This window comes from Ceratina calcarata, unplaced genomic scaffold (assembly GCF_001652005.2).
Source record: "Ceratina calcarata isolate Rehan_Ccalc_2016 unplaced genomic scaffold, ASM165200v1 scaffold84, whole genome shotgun sequence".
Classification (NCBI taxonomy): domain Eukaryota; kingdom Metazoa; phylum Arthropoda; class Insecta; order Hymenoptera; family Apidae; genus Ceratina; species Ceratina calcarata.
This window is the reverse complement of record NW_017179735.1, coordinates 197271-214486: the sequence shown is the minus strand read 5'-3', so window position 1 is coordinate 214486 and position 17216 is coordinate 197271. Positions and strand designations below refer to the sequence as shown.

Below are 17216 nucleotides of genomic sequence, written 5' to 3'. Positions count from 1 at the left end.
AAAATTACAAGATTCTGTCATTGATGCATTCATATTTTTTTATAAATGAAATCAAAATTCTATCATTCGTCACAAGAATTCAAGATATAATAACTTATTAATAAACTCTCAAATTTCTAAAATTTTATAGTGTTTTAATAATGTAATATGTAGTAACTGTTAAAAATTGAATGGTTTGTCATTGTTTTTATGTAACCTTAAGCTACTTCACATCATATGAATAATCATACTGCAAAAACTGTAAAACGTTCTAAAGGAAATAAATGTTTCTTTCTACCATTTAACTGTTCTAATACTCGTGTCATTTTCACGTCACTGTATGCTGAGCTTCCAGCGCATGAAACACGATCAGGCTGCATAGAAAATAAGGTCACCGGTTTAAAGTGCTCGCGGTTAGGAGTTGTTTTTGTGTGCGCATTAAGCTGAAAGTGTTCTTACGCGCTTGGACAGTGTTGCGGGAAACCCGGGCTGGGGGTGGGAATGGCGAATGAAGAGAGGGTATCAAGAGAGTTTCTAGAGCGCGCGTTTCAGAGAAGAAAAGACCGAGGGAAAGAATGTATCACAGAATACTTTAATTGTAAAGAAAGCGATTATTCTATTTATGTTTATTATTCCATTTCGCGTTTCAACACGTGGCGAGCTTTTATTCCGTCGAAATTAATTTAGAATTGTTACTCTTAAAATATTCCAAGTTTTATTGTGTACAATTTTATATCATATCAATAATTCAATGAAATATTGCATTGATTATTATAGGAAACGAGGTATTAATTAGTATATGAATATTATTGTACTAAATATTGTATGAAATATTACATAAATGATTGGATACAGTGTTGCATTAATTTTTTTATAATATTTATGGCCGTTGTTTGTCACGGTTACCTAAAATGAGATTCAGTATATTTTCTTTCCCTAATTGCGCCTCCCGTCGATCCGCCAAATGAACGAGAACTCGGCAGAGGGAGGGAGGGTGAGCTCGTTTCTAGTTCACTGAAAGTTTCCCGCTGGAGTTCGATCTACTTGTAAAGTAAATCATGAAGGAGGTTCGCCCGTTCCAATAAGATTCGCACGGCCAATCTATTTCGGCCGGTTCTCCATAACTATGAATCTTGTAAAAACTTTAGTAACCAACCACCCGTTTCTGTCTCGTTACACCTACCCTCGGTTGATTGGAAAATCACTAAATCAGCGACTCGTTACACGGTCGAATATCATTAACCGAAGGCGATACCGTCTATTGGAAATGGATAAACTGAAAATATTTGTCGAGAGATTAACGGAAGGGAGCGGACGAAAAAATTATTTAGAGACTAGAAAATCCGGAGCCGTTCTGGTATGTTCCTCGATAAAACACTCCCGGACTTGTTTTCTCTGCTCGAGACGCTCGAAGAGATCGACCTGGACCCGTGTTTGCCGGGCGAGAAAAAGGAAATAAATATTTGCATGGTCACCAAACACAGAAGAAGTTACTGGGAGGGAGTAGAAAGGGGTTCCACTTCCCCGAGGTAGAGGAGTCCGTTATTTGTTTCAACTTTGACACAATAAAATTAAAGTTTGCGTCTCGCCGCTTTCCGCTGACGTGGGCCAACTAGGTGGAGGGCTCCGTGATTTTAAGAGGCAAACAAAGAAATTCGAAGGTAGTGCCCAGGCACACGCGCGCATCCTTAAACCCGGAAAATCGGGAAGGAAGAGAAACGCAAGGAACACACACGGTGCAGGTCCGTGGATGAAACGAGATGGGGCCCGCGAACGGAGCGAATCGCGCGGTCCGCAGGGTCAGAGGAATGCGTAGGTATCCTTGGAAAACATCAAAGCTACATTTGAAACGATTGAAATTGTTTCCCGAGTACTGCGAGCTAGGAAAAGATCCTCGGCGCTCTCCTCCTGGCTGACTGGCTCCGTGAGTATCCCAGGCTGGATCCCCCCTGGCTGAATCGATGTCCCTCCGTCAGGACCAATTCTTCGATTGTCTTTTGCAGACAACAAATTACATTCCGACACGTGTGTGTATCTCTCTCGCCGATTTCCTCTTACTCTCGGCAAATCCGTTCTTTCCAACTGTGTTCTGCGGCGCCTTAAACATCCGCTGGATTCTGTCGGGAAATTCGCTTCAGAATTGCTCGAATCAAAATCGTTTTTAGAGAAAAGGTTACAGCTTCCTATTTCTATCCACAGAAATTCCTAGTTTTATAATAATTCCGACATTTACAAGATCCCGTTATATAAAATAAATTGGGAGCACCGAATGTCCTTTTTTCTTTTATCAATTCTACAATTTCGAACTTGATACTAAAAATTGTTCCAACGTAAATCTTGCACTTCCTTAAACGATTCCGGAGGATCGGGCCACGTTCTGTATTAGACACGTCCTTTTTCCGGTCGACCGATTTTCCCGCAATGCGGTGGGGAATCGGCCCCCGATCAACGATTAAATTTCTCGAACTCGTGACTCCGATTGTACATTCAAGCGTCGTCGGTGGCCGGGTAAGTCGCGGGGGCCGTGCCACTGCACCGGGAGACGATAGTTCTGTTTGCTCTATTTCGTCCGGGGGAAGAAGAGAAATACCTGACCGTGTTTTCAAAGCAACAACGACTGATTGTCTCTCCGCTGGATTGTTTTTACTTCTCCGCCCGTCGATAACGAGACACACAACCTCGTTCGTACAAAAAATTCACATACTAAAGTTCAAGATATATGGCATGGTATCTAATCACCTTTTTAAATCAATATAAGAAGTAATTCTTATTACGTGCTTTGTTATATGTATAACTTATTCTATGCTCGTGATTACAAGATTTATTCAATAATTTATTACAACCTTCTAATTGATTAAACTAATTGAAATACGTATCACATTTGTTAAAAGGCGACCACTTAGGCGTCTTATAAATGAAAATATCACAGAATGGCAAATTCTACGAATGATGTTATCACAGATAGAGAAAGTAATTTGGTTCCATACTAATAGACTCCCTCTTACCTCGTACTCCCCTTCTTCCCCGCCATGACGCTTTCTTTCTCGTCTATCTACTCTGTCTCTGAATAATGCATGGCTCGAGCTTGAGTGTGATAACGTAGCGAAAGCCTCAGAATAGAGATCTCGAGTATTGACGAGGAAAAGAACATCATTTCCCACTTAGCACGGTATTAAAACTGATTCGGTTTTTTCTGCTCTAAATTGCTTGTTCCAATTTTCATTTGAAATTAATTATTTACAATTAATTATTTGACAACAGAGAAAGGCGTAGAATTATGTCTGCAGGTTTTGGTAAATCAATTGAATTACAACCATAAAATTTCAGTACTCCAAGATTCGTTTAGTTACAGTATAAAATAAATTCCAGTCATCAATATTTAATTCGGAAAACGTGAAGCAGAGGACAACGACCCCTGGTCCACTCTCACTGATATACATAGCAAAAGTCGTGAGTTCCTCCAGCGTTGAAAATGAAGTTTCGAGTACACACGAATGGAAATGAGGACTGGTAATTCGTAAACAAGCAAAGAAGGTACCGTGGCAAACTGAAAAGGGCGAAGCTCGGGGTCGGAAACGGTTCGAGTTTCATCGAAAATCGAAATCAGCCGTAAGAAACGGCACGGGGAACCTGTCCCTTGGGGGATGGTCGACAAGTTACTTGCGACACTGCCAGTTGACCGTGTCCGAGCCAAGAAAACAGGGCAGGGAAACGGAGGAATGTTACAAAGAAGCAGCCGTCGCTGCTTACTCGACCGTAACACCCACGATTCTGATATGTTATCGCGACTCGTTTCTACCAAAGGCCAATCGTACCTTGATAGTTGTCAATTTCGTCCCATTTCACAATTGAAATCACAAGCGAATCATAGCCAAGCAGGACAAAATTTTAACTTTGTTCAATTTTAAATTCAACAAATTCACAGCATTGAAATTACCTCACACTCCATAATGTGCACACGTTCCACGATATAGGTCGACCACGAAGATGTGAATAAAAGTGGAAGACGAGCACTCGCTTGGCTGCTCTTATTGCTACGCTGACCCCATAATAAAAGACAACGCAGTTCGCTTTTTGCCTGGCATTACATGCTTAGCTTCGAGCATTATTTCGTCGTGAATTACCCCGGACATTCCATTCGCCTCTCCTTAGACGTGCTTACATTAATAATGAGAAAGAATAGAATTTTTATACAGTTAACGTAAATGTGCCATATGTCACTGTCACATATGTAAATAAATTACATTCTATAAATAAAGCGAAGCAATATTCTAATTAAGAGTAAATAAAATATTGCCTTTACTAGAAGCTTCCTATGTATTTAGTGCATGATAAAAGCTCTTCATCTCTTTCACCGAGCCAAGTGTACCCTGCGTCTGAAGCGCGGCTTTGCGAAGTTAGTCGACTACATCGTGCTACGCGTCCATGATTCTTCTTTGAGTACATAGGCAGTAATCAGCTATCAGGAACTAGCCGCCAACTATTCTCGTTACACGTGATAAACTGTTTTCAAAGGTTTGACTACTCCGTGTGCAACTGAAAGTAGCTCGATGGTCAAGTACAGGGTGGTTGAGAAATTTCAATAGTTACAAGAAATTTCAACACACTTTCAGTGATCCTCTCCAAATTTAACTAATAATCGTAATTTCGAGCATCGATTTTTTATGTAATCATGATTATTACAGAGATATGAACGATTCGACTCTTGCATTTTTTAACAGCTTTGACATAAATATTTTATATGAACAAATATTTACACATGTGAACATGTATTTCGTTGTCTAATCGTAGGAATAACGAATGACAAGGATTGTACAGAGCGAATAAAGGAAGACAGTGTAGGTAAAGGATCTGCGAGATGTCTATCGAAAATTGTCGGATCTGGAGGATGCGACAGGACGGTGCGCGGGGCCAAGATTACTCTGTCTTCGAGTAAAGCGCCGAGTCGACGAAGGGTTACCCGTATTTAATTAAACTGTTACTTCGCATTGATTGCCAAACTTGGGTCCCGGCACCGGCTCCGAGAGAGAAGATTATCGAAGTTCCGCGCGTTCCCACTTCGGCCATATCAAGAGAGAGGAGGCTGCTAAGCAATCTTGCGAACTTGGATCCAGCCGATAGGCAAGGGTTAGATTGGTACAGGGCGCCAGCCTTCTTTGGCAGCTCCATTTTATTACTGGGAACTAGTATATCCATTCATATCGGCGACAGAGAAAGGAACCAACAGAATAACACGAGGCTGGAATGCCACGTGCTCTCTGGGTAAATACGCCTTCCACGACATTTGCTTTGGAATCGAGGAAGAGCTAAGGAATATTTAGACAGAATTTAAACGAAGAATTATGAACAAAATTAATTATCTCTCAATTGTACATAAGCGAAATAATAATGCCTGTTACAATTTATTCTATTACGCTTATTAAATGCTGTTATTAATTATATTACTGGACACAGAGTACAAATTGTAATTCATGTAGTATAGATTTTATGAAAAGAAATGAATGAATCTTAATTAATAATCAATTTTTTGAATGATCATCGTTCAGTGATGAAACTGGATGAAATCTATAGAGGGCCATCCATCGAAGATGGCCGAAAATGTGAGAATATCAGTTTGGTAGCGAGCGTGATAGTGTCACCGAGAGCGTAACGAGTTGTATGTAGTTTCAGGATAATCTAAGTTTGCGTCATGATCTTGACAGGAATATAACAAGTAGTTTGTAAGCGGTTCGAAGGCGGTGCTCTCAACTTATACTCAACATCCACATCCAGTGGAAAGTAGGCTAATCCGTGTATCGGGATAATCCTATTGCCCTCGTACGATTCGGTTTATCTATCGTCGAATGTGGATAATTTAATCGCTGTCGAACGAAATAGCCGCGTCCGAAATGGCCGCGTCTTTAATAGCCGCATCTAATACGACTCCATGTCAAACGTCACGAATCTACCATGAAGTCTTACCGATTAATCGATTATTCAAAAATACATTCCAAAGGAATAAATATATCTTCGTGTAGATAAATAACAAAGGAATTAGTTAAAGATATAGCGCATGTTTCCAAAAGTAAGTTTAACTTCGACTCGTCCTCCACGTTGCAATAATATAAATTATGCATTTATATAAATACTGCATATCAAAATAAAAATTGAATTATTTCATTTCTTCAATTGATTTCATATAAAAATCAACAGATTAGCCATAAAATCGTGAGCACATTTAATTGTAATATTATTTGAAAAAGCGAAATTGGATTGACGCTTTGAAGGAATCGAGGTTGGCCAGAGGATTAAATTGCGTGCAGGAGTGAAAGTTTCGGGTCGGCCACGGAATTTCGAACAAGGAGGCGCGTCGCGTGTAGGCACGATTTCTCCGGAGGAGAACTTCCGTGACGTCCCTCGGCGAAGCCCCGATGATGCCACGGTGTGTACCCTGTCGATCGTGCAGTGCCGAGAGGGAGTTTCATTTAAGTTAGAAATTGCTTCTTCCGCAGCGATGATGGGCCGCAAATTGGGCGCGAAACAGAACGGCAGACGAAAAACGTAACGCGGCCGCCAGGACGTCGCGGGGGAGGGAGGCGTTAAGCAGCCGGCACGCGGAAATGAGACCGCGAATAATATATTGATTTTTGTTCACCACTCGAAGGGTTCGGGTCGAAGATTGTTCGCGGAGGAGGGTCGAACGCGGTTATCTCCCAGGGAGAATTGAGACGCTTTCTCTGCTCGGAGGGGAACGCGTTTCTCAGGAGTAATGCTTCGTGAAGCAGTTTCGTTTGGAGGAGATTGAGTTATTGGATTGCCGAAGATCTTCGCCCCCCCTTTTTTACTCCTCACGTGCCGACAATTTTTTTTTATTTATTTCATTTAATCGTCTCTTTCATAACCGTACGAGTTAAAAGCGAGACTCTAACATAAATACGATTACTTTCTTATTGTCGGTTATACGAGTCCAGCCGTGTCAAATAATGTCTTGCGAGCACCTTCGTTAACAGATCTTTTAAGGTAACAGTGTTCGACTTGAAAAAATTGTTCAGAACAGCGTAAAGGTGTCTACAATGGATCAAACGGATTGTTAACAAAGGCGGGTGGCACCTATCAGCGACTAACTCACTAACTCGTTGAAACACAGCGCCGATTGTTACGAAGATTCACAAAGGGTTGGGGTGCTCGTTAATTTTGAGTGGCAAAGACGAAATTCGATATCGTTGGTCCGCTCTTTTAACACCGAGAACAACAAAGGTCTTTTTTCTCTCCTGTGAAACGCAGATCATGGCAACTCCTTAGGTCTGGAAGATGTTTAAATATCGTTAAGGGTATTGAGTGTAGTTGAAAAGAAACAGTATATCCCTGTTGCGAAATCATTTATGATAGTATTTATAACGTGCTCAGTTAATGTTATAATTATTATTGAAACGAGCAACAAATAAATTGTACTATTTTTTAGACAACTGAGCGAAACATTTTACATACACTTAATTTTATTTATTCCGTCGCTTTCAATTCTGGTTTTCAATTTAAGAGGAACTGTTAAACCTTTTTGATTTACCGAAGACTGACGAAGTGTACGCCGTCGGAAATCGTGAAACGGATTACGTGTACAAGTTTGATAGCGCCTCGTGATTCATGACGGTCAACGGCGACCCGGCTCTAACCGACAGGGTTTTTACGAGTTACCGCATTTTACGTGAGCTTCGACGTGGCCAAGTAAGTAATATATGAAATAGTAAAACTCTTAAACCTGTACGATACGCGACCTGTTACCTGAAATCTTTATAACCTCCACCGTTACTTGATAAATCTGCTTTGCAATCGGTTGCAATTAAAAATTTCAAAGTGGAACAACTATTCTGTTCCTGCGAGAAACTCTACAGACTAACAAACGACTTATAATAAAATGAAAAAGAAATAATGTTATAGATGTCATTAGAAGCGTCGCAGGATCCTAACTAATATTCATTTCTATTCCGACAATATATCAATACTTGGACAGTAAATTTTTGTCATTAACTTCGGGCTCGCGTGACAGCCGGGCAATTAGCGACAGAAACTGCGGGGTATTTTTAATACCCGGAAACCCGCGTGCCAATAGCTGCCGCCGTTTTTCTCAAACGAGTTGCGCCAAGTTTTGACACAAACTATTCACTAATAGTCGCCGATATGTGAGCGACTGGTATGTAACGTATAATGGCGGCCCTAGAAAAGAGAAGTTCGTGGCTCGTGGCGCCGTGTACTCGTGGAATTCAAGGCAGCCGAAGGGGTGGCGCAGGGCGGTAAGGTGGTTGAAACGTGGAATGTTAGACGGGGCATGGAACGGTACCAGTTTGTCTGTTCTTTTCCCACTGGAAAATGAATGGTAGTCTTCACTCGATACGAGAACATACAAATTTTTCATTTAAGAAAACGTGGCAAGAAACAGAGCGCTTCGAAATGAGTAAATAAAAGTGTAAATAGATTTTTATTATAATTCTAATAAAATTCGATTCTGTTTATCTATTCTTAAATCTGTTTTCTGCCAGTAGTATCGCACCATGAAATCAATCGAAACAATTTTAGAAACCTCCCAGAGAGACGAGATAATCGTTCACCCGTACAAGAGTACGTAGCAATAGATTAGACGAAGAAGAAGAAGAAGAAGCTTCCGGAATTAATGTTCAAAGAGAAGAAAGATATATAACCGGGAAGGAGAGATTAATTATCTGCTAGACGATAATTCGTAAAGAGGGCGGTCTGAGCGGGCGCGCGCGAGCGAGCGAGCGAGCGAGCGTGTTCCGTGATAAAGCGCGGTATTCCTCGGCGTGGAGCGAGTCGAAGGTCGGAAACGACGTGGATTAGAGAGCGCGCGACCGGAATTTCGCGGGGAGAATCCATTGCCGCGCAGCCGGGACCATGACCGACCCCGGAGAGCTTTCAACGAATGAATACCCGAACAGGGCCGCGGACGGGGTGGGAGGGGGATTACTTCCGTCTCATTAGCGTCGGCCACGGCGGGAAGGGCGAGGAATTCGTCACGCCTGCAGACTATACGCACCCGACGAAAATCCTAATTCGTTCGGCGACTCCGCGGCACGCGACGCCGACGATGATTAACCCTTGACGATGACGGAGGCTCGAATTTATTTCCCACCGGCAAATTATCCGCGCCTGAATCCGTGTCCCGATCCTCCTAGTTACCCGGTGTTGCATAATTTATAACTCGAAGATATTTTATGAATAATGCAGCGGGCAAAGCATACACGAGTTTCTTTCTTCACGGAGAATCTGAGAGAGTGATTAGGACGTGCATTAGGGAAGATGATTACGAATCTGTTGACTCGTCTCGCTGGCATTGTGATGAGATTGTCTATTAATTCTGAGCAACATTTATGCACATACATTAATTTCATTATACAAGGGGTAGTCCTTATTGATTCTCATTTATGACGTCGTCACGTTATATATCAGATCAAAAGATGATTTAAATCCGCAGAACGCGTTTGAGCGCAACAACTGTATTTAACTCAATTCGGCATGAGCGTATTAGTCTACGGGGACGGAGGGGGGTTGAGGGGGACACCAGGTTGGGGGTCCCGGTTGTGCATCTAGTAATTTCACACCCATCGGCGCGAGGGTTACGCGTAGAAATTAGATACCCATTGATGATAGCGGCGTGTAGTAATTATACATACGCCGATGATAGTGGGTGTAGTAATTACATACCTTACAATAACGGAACAAGCAGTAATTTACGTAACAGTCGCTCGCTGGCAGCATTACTTGCCACCGTGGTGCCGTAGTAGACTAGTCTGTATTAACATTGGTAAGTAAGCACGCGGTGGGATCCTCCAGGCTTGTGGATTTATGGATAAATAGATACAGTCGAACGTGGAATCAAGATGCTGAGAATCGTGGGATTCAGTCCTTTGTCTTAAGTCTTAATTACCAATTGCACAGAAATTATTTTGTACATTTATCGTTGTATGATAGAAATATAAATATAACATTGTTCAGTTTGCTATTCCATGATTATAAAATAGTACATTGTGTACCTAGGGCGCAAAATAGGGCATTCTAGCACCGGCACGAGTGTGAATTTCGCCCAAGCGAAGCGAGGGCGACAAATTCACACGAGTGACAGAATGCCCTTTGCGCCCTGGTGCACCTAACAGTAAGAAGTGAAATGACGATCTTTAATAACATAGGACGATCATCTGTCAGGGTAAGAAGTCACGGTTTCCGAGGGGATGATCGGAGACGTTGGCAGTTCGATACACATGGCGCGGACACTGCAACGCGCGCCCCTTCGGGCAACGGATGACGGGACGGTTTCCACTGTCATGCTAATCCGACGCAGCCAGTAATTGCCGATTTATGCGCGCACAATGTGTCCCGGGTGCTCTGGGAAATTACTTATCCCGCGCGAGAAGGAAGTCGCGCCACGGTTTTGATGGATGGACACGCGCGCGTCGTCACGGTGGAAGGCGCGCGGAACGAAAATTCGCGGGCGCCCTTTATTTCCCATCGCCGTGCTTGCCGCGGTCGCGAGAGGCTGCGAGCGAGTCACTGTGATTCAGCTGAAATGTTAATGGAGTATCGAGAACCTACGCGGCGCGGAGCGTCTATTATGAACTCGGCTGTTTCCCATTACGGTCAATAAAAGGGGAGATTCGAAGCACATTTCTCTCGCCTCTTTCTTTTTCCTCGTACTCTCCGCTGGATCGAGGAAGAAGTGCTTACCTACGCGTTGCTCGCCGACTGGCGTCATTTTAGTCCGCGATCCATTCTGCCGCGACGTCGGCGACGCGACGCGGAGAACATTTCCATTTAGATGCTCATCTCGCGGAAAAGATTTCACGAGGATATATCACCGTAACGTTATGTCTCCTTTCGTTCGGTGGTAACCGGAACGAAGATGGTATCTTTGAAATAAACGATCACGGTTAAACGCTTTGCTTGCAATACGAGCCATTAACGTGCATCCACGCTAATATCCTGCCTCTCCTTGATGCCCCCCCCCACCGTCTCGCGCACTCCCCCGCCCGGTAGACGTAAACAGGAACAAGATGTCTCGGTTTAATAGATTTCAGACCGAGACTAGATTTCACCAGACGTGTAATTTCTTGAAACGCCGAGTAGATGTTTCGAATTCCATTTAAGTATCATTTTCACTCTACTTACGTCGTTTATGAATCGTTCAACGTTTAAAGAAATAATGCGTATCGTTCCTAAGGAGCATTGCTGATTGCCGTTTCAGTTCACGTGGTTCAATTATGAATACGTAATAAATATCCCAATTTCTGTTCATGTCGCAATTTATGCTTACTGAATTTCTTTCTTTTAATTATTAATATCATTGATTTAATTTCTTTCAACTATTGATATCATTGATTTTTAAATTATCATGTATCGGCACTCGTAGAGTGAATTCAGAAATTGATCGGGATTAAGCTCTATCATGTTTGGTACGAAAATCTGGCGGCTCGGTCGAGGAAAAATCTTATCAAAGAAATTGTCCCGCTATCAATCTTCGTTAAAAGAACTCCACTCACGATGGACCCGAGTTTCTTATTTCCCTCTGTAAGTAAACACGGCTCGTACGAAGTTGTCGGGGCGAGTTTCTCGCTAAATGGCCCGATTGACTCGTCTCTCGCGTCAACGTATCAGCGGCGTGATAAATACCCTTCAAGCGCAACCGCCCGTAGGAAGACTTGTCCTCGGGGTAGGGTGGCTCGGTTTCCAGGTGTTATGCCCGGCTACCCGGCCAGGCGAGGCTGACGCCCCGGTTGGAATAGACGGGCCCAGAAACTAACCAACCCTCCCGTATACCCACGGAGCGATACGTCATCCCTGACAAGCCGGCGTGCCGATAACCTCCGTCTACGACAAACCCCCGTGTGTGTCCTCACACCTCATCGCGGCAACGGTCATCCATCATGTTTGAGTAATGTAGGGACACGATTCCACGTTATTGCGAATGACCGGCTACGTTTCTCGTTCCTCTATACCCGGCCGCGATTATCAGCCAAGAACCTCTGCTCCTTTATTAGTCGACATTATCGATTTCATATTCCATGCCTCTTATGATTCACCTTGCCCATTCGTAATACATTCGTAAAACATGCTCGACGAATTTTGAATCAATTCCCTTTTATAAATTATACTCTGCTTCCTTTGATTTGTAACGAGACAAGATAGAAGACACGATTTTCCACGATTGAAATTTAAAAAAGGAACTGATGTTTCACGTGCCAGTCTGGTAATAAGATAATGCTGTTACTCACCGTTATGAACGAGCAGAGCAGAGTCGCGGGCAACAGTGATCAGATCACTGTCGGTGAGGGTTTCGTCGGAAGCGTTGCCCGAGGTTGGTGTGTCGCTGAGGCCGGCGCCACTGTTGGGCATATGATACAGGGGATGCTGCTGTTGCTGCTGCTGCTGCTGCTGCTGTTGATAGGCACGTTGTTTATGCTGACTAGCGTTGTAGTGATTCAGGTGCGATTGCGTGGTCTGATGATTGTTTTGAGGATAGGCGGGAGGCGGGTGGCCTCGCAGGCTAGGCGAATTTTCCTCACCCTCGCTGCCGCTTAAACTATAGGCCGGATAGAGCCGTCCCTTCCCTGTAACAATTGTTCGAAATTGTTTCTGTAAACACGGGTTTTAATATTACATCGCGAACATATTAAGCCAATTAAGCAAAGGATGAGGGAGGGGTGTCGACCCTCCAGGTTTACTGATTACGTCAATTCGGATAGCGATCAAGGCGTTGCCCCTTTTTTAATAGGAATTAAAATTTTTAAATAGGAAATTTGATCTTCCTTTTGTCAGATATACAGCTATGAATTTTATTCGTAAAAACAACAATGTGTACGACGTATTATGTTTGGATGGAACAAAAGCGTTCCCTGATGGGTTATTGAATTTTATGAAATTTGATTACACCAGGTGTTTGATTAATACACAAATGGAATATAGATACAATTGTTTAATAAATGAAAGAAATCAATCAGAATGTAAATAAAAATGATTGATTTATTCCACGTTGAATTAATATTAATACGACACCCTGTTATCGCCAGTGTGTTTATTCTGTATTATTGCTGGATAGAAAATCGCTTGTACTTACGGAATTATTTTATTTTTCATTTAACATTCTTTAGTATACGTTCCCTATCCTAATTACTTTTGTGATATCCCCGGCATGCAGCACAGAATTCAGTCCGTTCGCGCGGCGTTCAATGAACGTAACTGACACTTTGTTGCGGCGAGGGGGAATCCGAGGGGACGATGCATGCCATCGGGTGGCATCATAAGAGAATACTAGAGCGGTGGTGTCCATTTACCAAAGACACAGGAACACGCGGCTGCATTAAGGCCTGGAGGGTTTCACCGGGAAGATGGCAAAACAATCCTAACGTCACGCACACTTGGACAAACACGAGGGAAACGCGAGACTTCCGGACGCGCGCAACCCTTGGGATAACGCTCCCAACCGAAAAATATTATTCCTCGGTACGTACGTATTCCAAGCGATATAAACTCAAGAAATAAACCTCGTAACCTGTATTTCAATTTAAAAATTATTGATCAAACCAATGATATTAATTAATAACAATTATACTGGTTTTCCTGTATTATATCGATTCTTCTTTTATGATCCCATTTATATGATAAAATGATTAATCTTTTATTACAAGTTCAACATGAATTGAAATGAACATTTTATTATATAGATAAGGGATCAGGTTTTTCGGTTCACGTCGGATTTGACATATGCTATATGACCTAGCCGTGTTTCTTCTACGTCGAAAAGACGATTCCCGCAGCATAGAGACTCTCACGAAGATTTCTACCGTCTTTTTTGTCGCGAAAATCGAGCGGGTAGGAGCGTGAAGAAGCGAGGCGACGGGTTTAAATCCCCGGCGAGAGGAGGAGGCTAATCGATCTCACGGGTGACCGCGAGTCGTCATCGCCGGGGCAAGGCCAAAGCGGAGCAGATGTTGTTAGGTGACGAGCGAGCAGGAAAACCGGTTTTTGACCAAGCCGCGTTAAAGACCATACACTGGATGTTCAAGGAAAGGAAAAAAGAGAAAAAAAAATGTAGAAAGCGACGTAGTGACGCGAACCGAGCGCTTCGGTTCAGGGTAAATCGCGCGAAAACTATGATCGATGCTGGCCGCCTTTGACCTTTGGCTTCGCCAGCGTCCGCGCTGCAGCAACGAGCCGTGTTATCGAGATATCGATAAACCGGGCTACCCGCTCCGAGTCCAGGCTTTTCTTTCCGCGCGTCGCTATCTTTAGCTGCTGTTCCACGGATCGATCCCGGCACGTACGAGGGAGGAAAAGAGCCGAGGGAGATTTGTTACTCCGCTTAATCGAACAACGACGACGACGACGACGACGTCTGTTAAGGTCATTGATTCCTTTTTTTTTTTCCTTTTCCTTCTCTCGCCGGTGGAACAGATGCTAAGTCCCTGGGCTAGTCGTGCATTATCGAACGACGGTGAAAAATCTTTTGAACTACAATTACCGCGGCGAATAGGCGCCGGCCGGGAGCTGAAAGGGACGTAAATTATTAATGAAGTTACCGGGAGCAAATGAAATTAGGCGTGCCCATCAGTGACGAGTTGCTCGACATTTAATTATGGTCTGCGTGTAATGCACCGAGTTTGTGACCGGGACCCCCCATGCCTCCTCCCCCTCCCCCCTCGATCGCCGCTCACCCGAAAACCGAGTTTTCAAATAAATTTTTTTCATCCCACGGCGACCTTCGCCGCTCGTAAAAGGGGAAGTCGGGGAATGATCATGGAATGGCATCGGACGGGATCGTTTGTAACTAGATTTAGACGCGCGTTACGTTAATGGAACGTAATCTATTAGCGCGGGCATCGACTATTAACCCGGTTGCTAATCGAGTCATCCGGTTCGATAGTGTCCGGCGTCTTCTGTTTTTTTCCCCGGTTCACCCTCCTCCAATTTGCATATCGTTACTTCACTTTCCGAAAGAACCTGAGACCTAATTTTGTTTATAGAAAAGCAGCGAAGTCGCATAGCTCGGTGAATAATTTTAATCTATAATTTAGGTTCTGCGACGTGAATTGTTATAAGTCTTGATCGTCGCAGTGGATTAGATCATCCGAGTTAATGCGATATATACTGCGCATTGGATTTAGTAAGTGTTCGGGCGAGCACGCGTAGGAGCGAGGCCATTTCGAAAACAGTGGCAACAATTCAGGGCAGTTTAAACGGTACGAAACGACTTCTAGGGAATCGAATCGAACGGCGATGGTCAGGAACGCATTTGGCGCCGGTAATAGCGCGAAAGTGGATTCGTTTAATTTGAATCGAACAGGAGGAGAAACGAACAAAGCTGGGGTTGGAAAGCGTCGCTGTGCGATGGCCGTGGGAAGACCGCGTATAGACGAGGCGTGAAACGATCTCTTCCACGCGGATGCGAATACTGGCCGACCAAACACTTTGTACTTTCCGGGTAGACACATACACGCGCATCATCTGTGATGTGTGTGTGTTCACGCACGCGAAGAGGCCGAGATTCTCGTCGAATTTCACGTGTATCCATAATACATTATCGAGTTACCATGGGGGAATATTGTGGCCACCGTAGAGACTCCCGCGGCCGCGATCGTATATCCAGACCGTTTATGCGCGCACGTGCGTGAAAGCTTGGAAATTTCTTCCTAACCTGCGTGGAACGTGGATTGTGTTAACCCACATAATTCCATCATCGTTCCCATGATACCGCAACTACGCGCGCCTACACGCGAGATTCTATAATTCCATTAACGGAGGACAATACCATTTCGCGCGGAACAAATTGCTCGGCGAAAGAAATTTATCAAGAACGAACGATATCGCCCTAGAATCGTTCGCCGTGGATATTAAATAACTCACGGGTAACGTTCGTAGTTTTATTTCTGTTTAAAAATAAAAGATTGAATCGGCTCTCGCAATATTTCATACATAATTCGGTCATCTATTAAAAATTCACCACCTGTTAAAAAAAAATTAATGCAACGTTTCTTCCCGGCGATGGTCAATTAATCGCGTTAATAAAATATGGGCTATCGACAGGCCATCGGAGGTGGTCATCCGCACTACCGTGGCTCCCTTCGGTTAAAAATATTTCAATATACGTGTACATATATTTTAGCGTACGTAGTAAATACGTATACGTGATTTTTCAATGTTATGAAACTACGACAGTTCCGTGCCATCAAATAAATTGCAGCCGGGCACGGCGAAAAAATTTTTCTCCGACAACAGAAAACTTTCCCGTTTTTCGCTGATATACGAGCCACGGCTATACGCTGCGATCCCCGCTATCTGCGATTTCAACGCCGCGCTAAACGCATTAAACTAATTTATCCACTTTCCAAAACTTATTCAACTAAAAAAAGTTGGTCTAAAATTTTTGTAAAGCGTTACCTTCGTATTATTATCGTCTTCATCTTAATTTAAAATTAAACTATAGTGACAGTGAGTTAATTGGCATGAAATATTACACATTCATATCAAATTTAATTCCAGCCAGGCTTAAAATAAAATTACCACCACCAATGCTCGTCAATTAATTCTGTAGATATTCTAGACTGAATCAAGAATTTTCACAACATCCTATACACCCAACAATTTCTAAAGAAAAAAACGTCTGTTATTTATTGAATACAGTTAGGAATTTTTAATATTGGCAAAAATTGCTAAGAAATTCTAAGCGAATTTCATTCGGTTCTTGATTCTCATTGGCTAGTTGGGATGCGCACGAGCTTCGTGTAATCATAAACTTGTCTAAGTTGAAGCGTGTACTATTTGTACCAGGAGTGGAAACACAGTACGGCGGGCGGATTATTATTGCCAGGACCACTTCGCGAAATGGGAAATGGTGTCGCGATGGTCCTTCGTCGCGCGAACGACGACGCGCATTGCGCTACATGCCTGGCCGCCGTTTCTCACAGCCTCACGAAATAACGTTGACCAGTCGATAACGATATATATCGCTATCACCTGATTATCTAATGCCGCTCCGGGGCGCAGACCTATGAAACATCGTAGAATGAGACGCGACACGGTAGGTACGGTATCGATTTTCCTCGGGTATACCACGTATCGATTTCCAATCCTCTCTGTGCATTCCGTCTATCAAATATGATGATATCGAATATAGAACATCAAAATAATAATAGTATATCTATTTGTATAAAATAATCGTATATACTCTTGTATAAAAATAATGACAAAGCATTCAAGCA

At 43.1% G+C, this 17216-nt stretch overlaps 1 protein-coding gene and 1 long non-coding RNA gene across 9 annotated transcripts in view; one reads left to right on the top strand and one right to left on the bottom strand.

Annotated features, from left to right (window-relative positions):
- The window catches only part of Ten-m (teneurin transmembrane protein Ten-m), a 455606-nt gene that overhangs the window by 259376 nt on the left and 179014 nt on the right, over positions 1–17216 (bottom strand). For all 8 annotated transcript variants that reach the window (XM_026818666.1, XM_026818665.1, XM_026818667.1 and 5 more), the window contains exon 3: positions 12234–12569. In XM_026818666.1, the coding sequence (XP_026674467.1) occupies positions 12234–12569 (336 nt within the window). The remainder of the gene's footprint in view (positions 1–12233; positions 12570–17216) is intronic.
- Positions 16677–17216, top strand: part of LOC113465093 (uncharacterized) — a 3902-nt gene continuing 3362 nt past the window's right edge. The window contains exon 1 of the long non-coding RNA XR_003389918.1: positions 16677–17039. This is a non-coding gene — a long non-coding RNA (uncharacterized LOC113465093). The remainder of the gene's footprint in view (positions 17040–17216) is intronic.